Source organism: Kwoniella mangroviensis (genome assembly GCF_000507465.2).
Source record: "Kwoniella mangroviensis CBS 8507 chromosome 1 map unlocalized Ctg01, whole genome shotgun sequence".
NCBI classification, from domain to species: Eukaryota; Fungi; Basidiomycota; class Tremellomycetes; order Tremellales; family Cryptococcaceae; genus Kwoniella; species Kwoniella mangrovensis.
In genome coordinates, this window is record NW_027062533.1 from 11,943,997 (window position 1) to 11,956,355 (window position 12,359).

A 12,359-nucleotide genomic window follows, 5' to 3' on the forward strand; every position below is an offset into this window, starting at 1 on the left:
TGTCGTGTTGTACAATGCTTACCATCATCATGAGCGCGTATACTGAGAACAAACGGAGCAGAATCCTGCACTAACGACTCATTGTTACTTTGTTCATACTATGATGCAGACCTGTCTTAGAAATCATCGTCCACTCCATATATCTGATGTCCACAATCTCAAAATACAAAGGGGAAAATGGACGGTATAAAGGTATGTGGTTACAAACACCATATCCTTTCAATCAGTTTCTCATCCACATGACAATCCAAACAATCCTTTCACTCCATTTTCTGTAATTAACCTTATTGAAAGCGTTTCGCTTATATTAATGGTGGATACAATCAGGAGACAGAAGTTAGAATGCTGTGTCGATGTACTGATACATCATAGCAAACAAAAGAAACCAGGAGATCAAGTTAAAGGAAAGTCGTACTCGGTCATTCTCGAAATGACAGTTCGGTTGACTGGCCAAGTTGAACTCAAAAAGCAAAAGGTATATATAGATATCGTATCTCCGACTGCATAGATCATCGTTCATCGGATTTACCTCTAATTGTAATTACTATATTGTTGCTTCTCTATCTGATTTATTTGCTTGGATCATTTCAACTTACTATACCAATCTCATCCATCTAATATGTTGTCCAAATATCTTGCCCTCTTAACAGCTTTAACAGCTATCTCGGCTCTTCCTTCTCCCCACTCTACCAAGAGAGATGGCGGGGCTGAATCAGCAGACAATAGCAACAATATCCAATTAGAACTTGCCCTGGCTGGTAATTCCAAGTACATCGATATAACCAATCAAACCGACATAATCTGGGGAGGAACGGCGAACAAAGTATTCACGTGGGGTCCAAACCATGATGGTTATGCTCCGAAACCATTCTGGTGGTTGATCTATGCTGAGGATACGAACGAGGTCAATGCGAATGAAGATAATTTGAAATATAATATGAGCGTGAGTGTACTGTACCACTAAACCATATCATTTCAATCTCGCCATTTTGATTGACCTGACCATTCTACTGTATACATAAGTGTAAAGCACAATTACTTGAAGATCACAAAGCAGGTGATTACTACAACGTCAAACTGGACACTACCGCTCCCTACGTCCATCCTATCTCAGGAGGGGATTGGAACCAGATCCTGACAAAAGCCAACGTAATCTGTCAAACTGGCGAATGCGTTGCTAAAGATGGATGTAAAGGATTGGAAATACCTAAATGGGATCAAACTTACTTAGAGAAATACGATAATAGTAAACCAACTAGCGGTAAGAGGGGGTTGGGATCAGCTGGAGTGGGTTATAACCTTGCGGCAGGGGAGAGTTCAGACACCGATGATGGAGACGATAAGGATCTCATTGATGAGATTGTTGATTGGTTCAAGGACGACGATTAGGTCGCATGGAGGAAATAGTCATATGCTTTCTGTGCCTGTATGTGAATGTATAAGACCTTTTATACCCATACAATACGTACATGTGTCAGCTGAAGTAAGTTAGATATAGTAGGTGTAAAACCCCAGAAGGTGGAAAATCAGGTCATATTGGAGGACATCACGAGGATGATGTTGACGATGAAGAGGGGCTAATCGGCTGGCTTCTTGGTGATGACGATGAGTAGATTCAAAAAATCGATGAGTATCACTTCATCTGCCTCCAAAAGAGGGAACATGGTCAGTGAATTCGAACAGCAGAAATTGAGAAAGTTGTAAAGTCACAGTAATTGTACTTACGTGCAATATTTTTATGCGAGATGCACCTGTCGATGATCAACAGACATCCGTGAACAAAGGAAGGTATTCACATCAACACCAATCAGATATGTCATGTTTTACATATATATATGCGAAGAAAAGATGTCAAACCGAATGCTACTATAAGAGATTATGTTGTAAATTATGTCGATCCGAATCACTTTGATTCCTCTGTCATGCCACTTGAACGGGAGGCGCCTAATTGATGAGGGCAAAAGCACACATGATGATGAACATGTCATCTGTGTCTACTTCTGTGCCCGACTATCCATGCACAGATATCGCTTATCCTCTTCCCATCATCTTCATCAACTGACTCATATCTACCATCGTATCCCTCGTCAGCATTGCCTCCTATAGCCAATTGGAGAAATACTTACCAGGCATACCCCCTCCACCCATTCCCATATTCTTCATCATCTCACCCATTTGACTCATATCAGGCATTCCACCTCCTCCGGGTCCCCCACCTCCCATCATACTTCGCATCATCGATCCCATATCCATACCCCCGGGTCCGCCCATACCTCCCATACCGCCCATCATCTCCTGCATCATCTTCTGAGCACCCTGAGGACCGGCAGCACGCAATTTTCGCATCATTTCAGGAGGCATCGCTTTCTGCAAGCGTTGGGAAAGATCAGGATCAGCGCAATTACTTAAGGGAGGGAGAAAACGAGGCATAGATAAAGTTTGGAATGGAAGAATCAGAGGCGACACAGGAGAAATGAGAAGAAAGTCGGGAAGTGAGTGGAGTGGGAGAAGAGAGAACGAAAATACAGACAAGAAGCACATCGGCCAAAGAAGGAAAAGAGATTAGATGCAGAAGGACCAGGGAGAGACGGGAGGAAATGGAGAAGAAGATAGGAAACATGGAAGGAAGGTCGAAAAAGACAGGGAGTAGGTGAAAGAGCGGAAATGAAGGATGGGAGATGAAGAAGACAAGCGAAAGGCAAAGAAGAGTATGGGGATCAAGCAAGAAGGGTACGAAAGCAAATACACTCACTCGCATGGCCTCAATCTGTGCCGGAGAAGGTTGACCATTAGGACCCAAAGGTTTATTACCAGCGGCAGCTTGCATCTTCTGCATCGCCGACATCCACCCATTGGCGCCACCAGCCTGTTTGGCCATACCAGCCATCATTCTCGCTTGAGCCAGTAATTCTTCCACCTCTCGTACACTCGTTCCACTTCCTCTTGCTACTCGTTTCGCACGTCGGTTCAATCCTATTGGGTTCCCAGCTTTATCGAAGCTCACCTGTAAAATGCAGGTTGATTCAGTTCAGTACATAAAAGGTATAGGACTGACCCAGCTCACGAATATCAATCCATCCGAATCCAGCTCATCCTGCCTCATAGCATCCGTTATATAGATCATTCTCTTCAATTTCGCTCCTGCTTCTTCTTCACCTCCTTCACCCAACATCCCAGCAGGCATACCAGGTATCATCGAAGCGATCTTCGATAAGGATCCCATTGACATTATATTCGATAGTTGGTCTTTCCAATCTCTTATAGTAAATTTACCTTGCTCTAATTTCTTTGCTAAATCTTTCTGTCGATCGGGATTAGATCGCGCTATATCTTGCCTAGAATGTTCAAGACCACACAATGTCAGCTTTTCGCCTTACTGAATTTCACTCATACAATGACCGCATATAGGTTGTTGGCAAATGTGAGAGTAGACTCACATATGTTCAACCAATCCTTGCATGTCGCCCATACCCAATAACTTCGAAACGAAAGGCTGCGGGTTGAATTTCTCCAGATCATGTAGATGCTCTCCAGTACCCAAGAATATAATTGGCGTCTTCGTCGCCGCGACACTATCAACACGAATCATTTTAGCCAAATATCATTACATGACACACTCATCGTGGGGGTATAGTGAAGTTGACTTACGCGGAGATAGCACCACCGCCTTTAGCGTGACCATCCAATTTGGTTACTATTATTGCTCCGAAATCCGCTGAGTCCTTGAACGCTCTGCTTTGACCTTCTGCCGCCTGACCTATCGAAGCGTCTAACACCATGATCGTCATATCTGGACTGACCGCCGATGAAATCGCTACCATCTCTTCGAACAATTCTGATTCCTGTTTATGTCGTCCTGAGGTATCCACTATGATCACGTCGAATCGTTCTGTAGATGCCCTCACGAAATTCAGTTGTAATTCGGCCATATTTAAGATGAGGTGGAGAAGCCTGCTTACCCTTTCTAAATTTCTCTACCCCCAGTGAAGCGATCGCCACTGGATCTGTCTCAGTGTAACTTCCATAGAAAGGTATCTTTGCTTTTGTTGCGTTTCTGAATTATCACCATGGATCAAAATCAGTTGGATGCATTAATTACGAATGACTGAGAGACTGGCATCGATGAACTTACTGTTTCAATTGATCAAAAGCACCCGCTCTGAATGTATCCGCACATACCAAACCAGTCTTCATTCCTCTCCTAGCGTAGTGTACAGCCAATTTCGTACATGTCGTGGTTTTACCTGCACCTTGTATACCTACCGCCATCAATACGTTGGTCTTTCCCTTGACCGGCTTGTAAGGTTCGGTACCGGGATCTACCAATGCTACGAGTTCGTCGAACACCGCCTGAACAACAGAATTATCAATATCAGCTTCAGACCCAGTTATACCACTGCAGAGGATGAGATCAATGAGGATGCTGACCTTTTGTACTACATTCTTCTTGTTCGCTTCTCTTCCTCCGGCTTTTTCAGCTTCATCCAGACTCTTCTTTACCTATCCGGCATGTAAGGCTATTAGCTGTGCGCGAGAGTAGGAAATGTATTTTTGTGCTCACCTTAGCTTTCACCTTCGTACGCAGCTGGGAGACCAGTTTCACGTTGACGTCCGCTTCTAATAATGCCGCACATAGTTCTTTGAGTAAAGCATCTATGACCTATACCGGTGAGAGGGCAAGTCAACTAGCTGTCAACAAAGAACTGTTCAACGGATGAAAGAAGTGTACTCACACGATCATCCACCACGGATGCTCTCGATAGCTGGTTCAAAGCTCCGTGTAGCCTCGCTCCTAGGTCTGCTAATACCATCGTAACTGATTCTTGTCAAATATATCATATACCTATGTTTGAAGCAGAGTTACTGGTCATCTAGCTTGTAGCTTTGTATCATCCTTACGATTATCGGTCATTCGAAGATGGTTTGGATCCGGATGTATACTTTGCAGGGTGCCTAATTCGTTACTCATGCACAAGCACGCCTGATCACCTCTTTGCATCGTCAAGCCTATTTACCCCGCGCTCTGTTGTCATTCACGTCGGAGATGGATTGACTTAATCTTGCTGTTGCAACGCTGTTGGCATCATCATCCAAAGGTAGACAGACTCAAGACTTTCCATCTGCGCTGAGACTCAATCAGCCAGCCTTAGATAGACAAACAATCTTCCCCAGCACAAGACCATAGACAGGGAGCCAACATGTCTTATGATCGTGTGGGGTCACCCTCACAGCAGCTCATGTGAGTACTCTTATGTATTCCGCATCTCGTCCGACGTGACGACCGCTGACATTGATGTATGTGAATATAGTCAAGCGGACGATGATGATCTCGACACCTTGTCATTCTCTCATCCTAATCCTACTGCCAATGCTGCTGGCTCTTCGTCGTCCCAAGCACAGCCTCAAGCCGGACCATCTAACCCTTCAGGAGTATCAGGTAGAATAGGACAAAGCTCTCAGCCGCGTAGAGAGACAGGATGGGGAGGTGTGAAAATGGAAACTAGATATACGGGAGAGTCGACTTTGGATGAACCCGTCACGAAGACTATTGTGAGTATCCGTGATACTTTTGACTGTACATCAAAGTGTATCACTTGATATATCAAGAACATATATAATGCATTTTCAGTGCAAACTACAAGAGTGCATCACTGATCAATGACTTATATCGTACAGATGAGGGATCTCAATTCGATATATGCCAAATTACTTCAAGTGCTCTATCCACCAAAGGGAGGTGGTAACAATCAATTACTTCGAGATTGGGATTTATGGGGACCTTTGGTGATTTGCTTGACATTAGCTATTATCTTATCGCTTGATGTGAGTCTGACGACTTCCAATTGAATATCTTGAATACACGTAGTCGTCGATATGGAGGAAACTCTGTGCTTATTGCTGTCATATTGATACCACAGGCACCACAAGAGCAATCAATGCAAGTCTTTTCGCTTGTCATTTCGTTAGTCACTATCGGTTCGGTGGTAGTTACCATAAATTCAAAGTTGTTAGGAGGGAAAGTGTGAGTATATGTCAAGTGAATTTGACAGATGTTATAGTGCTTCAGCTGATGAATGATAATTATTGACGTCCGATTAGATCGTTCTTCCAAAGTCTTGTAAGTCTCTTCTACTTACTGATATGTTGGATGGACGCAAAATTCCCATACTTAGCTACTCGGCGAGATCGTGAATTGAGAATGTCAGCTGAGCTGATTTGACTGGTTATTACAGTGCGTACTAGGCTACGCTCTCGCCCCGATCCTCCTCGCTTCCATCGTATCTCTACTAGTCCACACGCTATTCGTGAGGATACCAGTCAGCTTAGCATGTTGGGCATGGTCTGTGTGGGGTAAGCAAACAAATCTAAACCGGATTTATCAGTATTTCTGGCTTATCTTTCCATTCCCTTTAACAGCATCGATGAACTTCTTTACTGGTACGAGATTACAAGAATCACGCACTTTCTTAGCTGTCTATCCAATGTGTTTGTTCTTCTTCGTATTCGCTTGGATGATCATGATTCAGTGAAACGTCACGATACCAGGAAGGTTTGTTATATATACAGTAAACTATATCATATTATGCAATACATACAACTTATACACATACAGGATCTAAAGAACACAAATAAATCTTGAAAACTCGAACCTCTAAGTTGATAACTTATCTTCTCTCTCTTCCTCACCGTCATTCACTCTTAGAACTTTTGCAAATTCGATATAGTTGAATCGACCTTGACGATCTGTGAATGGACCTGAGAAGAGTCTTTCGATCTGTATAGACATGATATCAGTTCAATTTTTCTATTCATCCATTCCCTTCGCTATCCTCATTGCACTGTGGTATCCTCGACTGCAGTACTCACCTCAGTCTCATCCATCCTATCTCCCATCTCACTCAACCACTTCCTAACTTCCTTGGTATCCACCCAACCTTTATCACCCTCATCAAAACATGCAAATGCCTCTATCAGTTCCCGCTCGTTGTCAAGTTGGATCAGATGTTCGCCCATCATACTGAGGAACTGGGTGAAGTTGATCCCTTCGCTTGCCATCCCCTTTGTTGAACCGGGTCGAGAGGTAAGAAGGGTTTGAAGTAAGGTTGGAGTGGGCGTTTGGCCTAGATCAATAGAACAAAAGTGACTCAGCATGTATTTCTGTAGAAATCTACTATACAGACAGTCTAATCATATACATGACTAGATGTTATCAAAGATAACAATACAATGATACAATTGTGAGAGATTGATAGATTTGAGAACTGTTCGACCCACCTAGATTACTCAACATTACTTTCAAATCACCCTCTGTCACCCTCCCATCACCATCCTGATCAATCATCGTAAAAGCCTCTTTGAACTGCTTGACTTGCTGAGGAGTGAACATCGTGAATGCGCCTCCGGAAGGTTCTCTCCTCCCTTGCGAGGATTTAGATATGTTGGAGGGCAGACCTCGACCTAGGGTGGCTGTTTTGGACTTGAGGGAGAGAGATCAATCAGCTTAAGTCGGATGTGGATCGCGAGTACGGGTATAACTCACCATGATGTTACGGTGTTTCCAATGAGGTATGACGGCTCTAATATCTGGATAATCCTTTCTTCTGATCCAATTTTACCTTGATTGTTTCTTGCTATGTATATGTGCACCTATGGTCGTTGTTATCGTTGTTGTTGGTTGAATTGAGTTTGGTTTCTCGCACAGACGCGTGTTTGCGTTTGATTACGTAACACGAGCTAGCAATGATGAAAAAGTTGAATTTTTGCTTCGATGCTGTTGTCGGATGGTCTTGGTGCAGCTCTCCTTGTTCTTGTTCTTATTCGTTGTTCATCTTTTCATCTTTATCAATCAGTATAGGATTCTGTCATTTAAGAGCTATACCATGTGAGTCCTTATGCTTCTAACTCGATTCCATTCTAACATTCCGTCTTTCTCCCTTGAACTTGCCCTCGTCATGATGTCAAAATATCTTATCTACATTATCAGAACTTAAATAATGTTAAGACAACTTATTCCATATTAACTGAACTATCCCTTACATCTAAATTCTCTATGTCGGTTCATTGGTATACAAAGTGATCGATAGAAGCTGACAATACGATGTTGTCATAGTGATCCAAGTATTCGTTGATCCTTCACGAGTACCACTTACAGTATAGTGTTGAATCGGTTCGGTTCTATAGTAGTCAGGAGTACTCAGCATGTACGCCTTATTTCATAGTTCAATAGTCATATCAAATGCTCATGTATATCATGCTCTCTGTCATGCGTTCAGATAGTGATCATTTTTTCAAGCTTTCAGCTTAGCCCATTTTCATTTGCGATTACCACCGCTCAAGATGAATTTCTATAAATCCGCTGCATTGGCTCTCGACCATTTGGACAAAAACCAAGGTTCAGTAAAAGGTTCCTTAGCAGCTGCTGGGATAAAATCTACGCCTGGTGAAGGAAAGAGGATACTAGCTTGTGAGTGTCAATACCATGCCAGTGTTCTCTCATTCCACCCATCTTCAGAGGAACACCCTGTTCAATTCAATCCAAGTTCACATGTGACTGACTAATGGACATTAACCATAGTAATCATCGAAACCCTCAAGTGTAAGTCCATTATGTGATCTCAACCAGTCATTGACTAATCGACATAATAGACAAACCTATCCTCCTTCAACTCCTCTCGATTGTTCCTATTCAATCTCTCGAAAAACTCACTTTCCCCAAAAAGTCACCTCGGGGTTCACCATCCTCCCAATCCCTGATCCTCGTCATCCTCCACGACCTCCTCTTTTCTCCTAAGCGTAAAATTGAAGCATCAGACTTATGGCCTCCTAAACAATCCATCCTCAAATATCAAACTCGTCTAAAAGCAGAGTTGGTCAAGATACAGATTAAAAATGGTAAATCCCGTATAACAGATTTGGCCAAATCCTCATCTACAACGGATGCGATAAGGTATATAAGGTATAATCCTAATTCCGGTAAATCCCTTGAAGGCCTTCACAAGCAATTGGAGAGATTAGGATTTAACAGATTGCAAGAGCCGAAATACCCTTTAGGAGAAAAAGAATATTTCTTGGATACGCATTTGAACGATGTATTATTATGTTTCCATGGAAGTACGAATTGGTGGAATGATAATGATTGGTATACCGATGGAGGAATTATATTACAAGATAAAGCGAGTTGTATGCCTGCGAAGGTCTTGATGTGGGACTGGAATGATGATGAAGGAGAATGTATAGATGCTACGTGAGTTGTACTGCCCAATGATCTGTTCCGACCTGATCTTCTACTAGTCTTCTGATTGTAGTACAGCTTGATGGATCAAGTAGCTGATGTGACGACTCAATAATCGCATAGCGCAGCACCAGGTAATAAAACGAGTTACGTCTCTGCTCTGATGAACAACCAAGGCAGGGTGAGTCCATCATTTTTATATCTCCTGGTATACTAGTCTACAACCATATCAACTCTAAGTACTGATGCTGATGATTTCTACCGATCAACGTACTAGCTCCACGCATTCGAACGTTCTCCTAATCGTTACAAAACCCTAACGCGCATGTTGGAGAAAGCACATTGTAAGAATGTGATTGCTCAAAGAGCGGATTTCCTCGAATCTGATCCGGTGGACAAACAGTATAAAAAGGTGACTAGGATGTGAGTCAACTCTCTCCTTCTGTGCCCTGTACTCAATCCATAAAAAATGATTACATAACTGAATACTTGATTGGACTTGATGTCGTTTCATCAGATTACTAGATCCAAGTTGTTCAGGATCGGGTATTGTAAATAGGTTAGATTATCTTTTAGAAGACGGTACGTCCGGCTCACTCACGATTCGCTGGTCATAGCAATGAATGACTGATATCCCAACCATTTGTGGTTATTTAGATGTCGAAGAATCAGATTCGAAAACGGAAAGATTAGAAAAATTAGCTTCATTCCAGTTACAAATGATCTTACATGCATTCAAGTGTAAGTGTCTCCTCTTTCTGTCTTCTATCACCCTTATATCGACTGATATCTGGTATAACTTGGTATTAGTCCAATCAGCCAAACGTATAGTCTATTCTACATGCTCCATCCACCCGGAAGAGGATGAGAGGGTAGTAACATCAGCTTTACAATCGAAGATAGCCAAAGAGAAAGGATGGAAATTGGCACCTAGAAGTCAGGTGATACCAACTTGGGAAAGGAGAGGCAGAGAGGATGAGATGGCGGGTGATAAAGGTAAGTCTCTGTCGACTTCATCCCATCGGCACGTCCCACAACTTTTCTTGTATCAGGTGACATAACATTTAGTTAAGTATCAAACTGATTGTCATTGTCTGAAATATAGAATTAGCCCAAGGTGTCATACGTTGTTTACCTGAAGATCGAACCAATGGATTCTTCGTGTCATGTTTCGTAAGAGATGATCCACAGGGATTATCCATATCCGCACCTATCAAAGTGGAAATAACATCGACGCAGCAAGGACAACAAAAAAGTAAAAATGTGAAACGACCACGTGAGGAAATTGAGAGTAATATGGAGGACATAGTGGAGGAAGAGAAAGTGATGGAAGCAGGACAGGAGACGCAGATAGATCAGGTGATCAAAGAGAGGACATCTGCTCAGCTGGAGAGGAATAAGAGGAAGAAAGCTGCACAGAAGGAAAAACAGAAAGCGAGGAAGATGAAGTTGGAGGAGTGAGGTTGAGGGATGGTTGATCGGTTGTTGTAGGTCTTGCCACTGGAATATGCGATCGAATGACGGTCAGACATCAAGCTCGGTGTCCGTTGAATCGATCTTGTATGTACCGTACACATCTTAATATGCATCATAAAAGTGCATTGCTGCACAACGTCAGGTGATATGACATGCAGATCAACCGGATCACAAGGTGAACAAGGTGATTTGGTAGGTGAGCTGAATAAGCAGGCAAGGCACGGTCAGATAAAGAAATGCATTGATCTTCATCCTCGTTACGAGTATCTATCGGATACATGATCATGGTCACTGTTTGTGACGAACTGACCAATCGCAGGAAGTAGGAGATGATATGGTACTGTATGTTGCATCCGATCAGACCTCAGGTCAGCTGAGCAAGCTGCAGATCACTGTAGGACCACAATATACGATATACAGTGAACAATGAACAATAAACAGATGATCAGAAGTTTAACTAGATCAAAACGCCTCGTGGTATGGTCGCTGCACCTCATCCTGGAAATGTTCCGATCATCACGCATCACTGACTAAGTATGTTTGTTGTCCCCCACTTTACTTACCTCTACTGTATTTGTGTGCGTCAAAGGATAGTTGTCAAATGAAAAGATGGTACCTTCTTTTCATCCATCCTTTGAACAATCTTACTGCAGATTGACAAACCAAATAGGGTTAGTAGGTTAAAGGATATCGTCAATCAGTATGATCAGTCTGGATCAAAATGTAAATAATGTAGATGTCATTTGGGTTGATCCCTGCTGAGCAGTGATCTCCCCACTTTCATTCTGTCGATCCGCGGACCATGGATCCATGGATCCCTTGATCATTTGGCCAGTCCTAAACACAATCCTTTTGGTACCATACACCGATATGATCGGATAGGATAGCATTCAAAAAGGTAATTCACCTGATCTTTTGTATACTACCCGGAGTGAAATACAGAAAGGACGGTGAGAACGGTCCGATTTGACATGTCATGCAGTCGTATCAACTCATGTTCATGTTCTGAAATTAAGAATATATAAGCTGCTCTTGAATTGATCATTCCCAAGACTCGTTTCTGCATCTCAATACGGGATTCAAACCTAGAAGGCTCTACTACTTTACCTTACAAACGAATTAACCTACTTTCAGTAAATTTACAAGATGTCTCCTTCCTGCAAAGTGAGTCTCCCACTGTCCATTTCCAACTCATCATTGTCAAATGTCATTATGACTAACGGTGGCAAACCCCTTTTTCTTATAGCTCTGCCACGGCCCTCTCGCTTCCACCCCCGCAGCAAACGAAGTCCACTGTCATGCTAACGTAAGTGATGCCCAACCATTTATCTTCCCACCTCATGTTTGATCGATAATACTTCACAGTCAGAGTAAAGCTAACCAAGCCACCTACTCATAGTGCCTTCCATTCGCCTGTCCAGGATGTGTCAAATCCAATAAACCATCCTACACTATTATCAATCTCAAGAATCACATATACGATTATCAATGTTCCGAATGTATGGCCGAGAACGAAAATCACCAGGGTAAACTTACCACGGGTGTATTGAAGGCTCATACTACTTCCGATGGACATGCTATCTATTAAAGGTGATGAAATTGGGTGTCAGGTTTTACGATTTGAATTTATGATTATGATTCTTTTATTTGC

At 42.6% G+C, this 12,359-nt stretch overlaps 6 protein-coding genes across 6 annotated transcripts; 4 read left to right on the plus strand and 2 right to left on the minus strand.

The window, feature by feature from the left end:
* Window positions 1–619: 619 nt before the first annotated feature.
* On the plus strand, window positions 620–1,389 carry I203_104528 (uncharacterized protein; the record flags this gene model as incomplete). The annotated part of the gene is made up of 2 exons (XM_019143883.1): window positions 620–943; window positions 1,024–1,389. 2 exons carry the CDS (start codon window positions 620–622, stop codon window positions 1,387–1,389), a joined length of 690 nt encoding a protein of 229 aa, XP_019006932.1.
* A 642-nt stretch (window positions 1,390–2,031) lies between these two features.
* On the minus strand, window positions 2,032–4,811 carry I203_104529 (signal recognition particle protein SRP54; the record flags this gene model as incomplete). Its single annotated transcript, XM_019143882.2, has 11 exons — window positions 2,032–2,069; window positions 2,127–2,367; window positions 2,753–3,004; window positions 3,065–3,335; window positions 3,438–3,572; window positions 3,649–3,889; window positions 3,960–4,054; window positions 4,133–4,350; window positions 4,429–4,500; window positions 4,562–4,660; window positions 4,734–4,811. 11 exons carry the CDS (start codon window positions 4,809–4,811, stop codon window positions 2,032–2,034), a joined length of 1,740 nt encoding a protein of 579 aa, XP_019006931.2.
* A 387-nt stretch (window positions 4,812–5,198) lies between these two features.
* Window positions 5,199–6,530, plus strand: I203_104530 (uncharacterized protein; the record flags this gene model as incomplete). Its single annotated transcript, XM_019143881.1, has 7 exons — window positions 5,199–5,239; window positions 5,310–5,550; window positions 5,677–5,823; window positions 5,919–6,022; window positions 6,100–6,118; window positions 6,234–6,351; window positions 6,418–6,530. 7 exons carry the CDS (start codon window positions 5,199–5,201, stop codon window positions 6,528–6,530), a joined length of 783 nt encoding a protein of 260 aa, XP_019006930.1.
* A 122-nt stretch (window positions 6,531–6,652) lies between these two features.
* On the minus strand, window positions 6,653–7,543 carry I203_104531 (uncharacterized protein; the record flags this gene model as incomplete). The annotated part of the gene is made up of 4 exons (XM_019143880.2): window positions 6,653–6,775; window positions 6,868–7,121; window positions 7,276–7,477; window positions 7,541–7,543. The coding sequence occupies 4 exons, from the start codon at window positions 7,541–7,543 to the stop codon at window positions 6,653–6,655; spliced, it is 582 nt and encodes a 193-aa protein (XP_019006929.2).
* A 794-nt stretch (window positions 7,544–8,337) lies between these two features.
* On the plus strand, window positions 8,338–10,693 carry I203_104532 (uncharacterized protein; the record flags this gene model as incomplete). Its single annotated transcript, XM_019143879.1, has 9 exons — window positions 8,338–8,464; window positions 8,576–8,596; window positions 8,647–9,244; window positions 9,356–9,413; window positions 9,510–9,655; window positions 9,750–9,814; window positions 9,890–9,973; window positions 10,043–10,228; window positions 10,338–10,693. 9 exons carry the CDS (start codon window positions 8,338–8,340, stop codon window positions 10,691–10,693), a joined length of 1,641 nt encoding a protein of 546 aa, XP_019006928.1.
* Window positions 10,694–11,854: 1,161 nt separating this feature from the next.
* Window positions 11,855–12,296, plus strand: I203_104533 (uncharacterized protein; the record flags this gene model as incomplete). Its single annotated transcript, XM_019143878.1, has 3 exons — window positions 11,855–11,872; window positions 11,955–12,014; window positions 12,108–12,296. The coding sequence occupies 3 exons, from the start codon at window positions 11,855–11,857 to the stop codon at window positions 12,294–12,296; spliced, it is 267 nt and encodes an 88-aa protein (XP_019006927.1).
* Window positions 12,297–12,359: the final 63 nt, after the last annotated feature.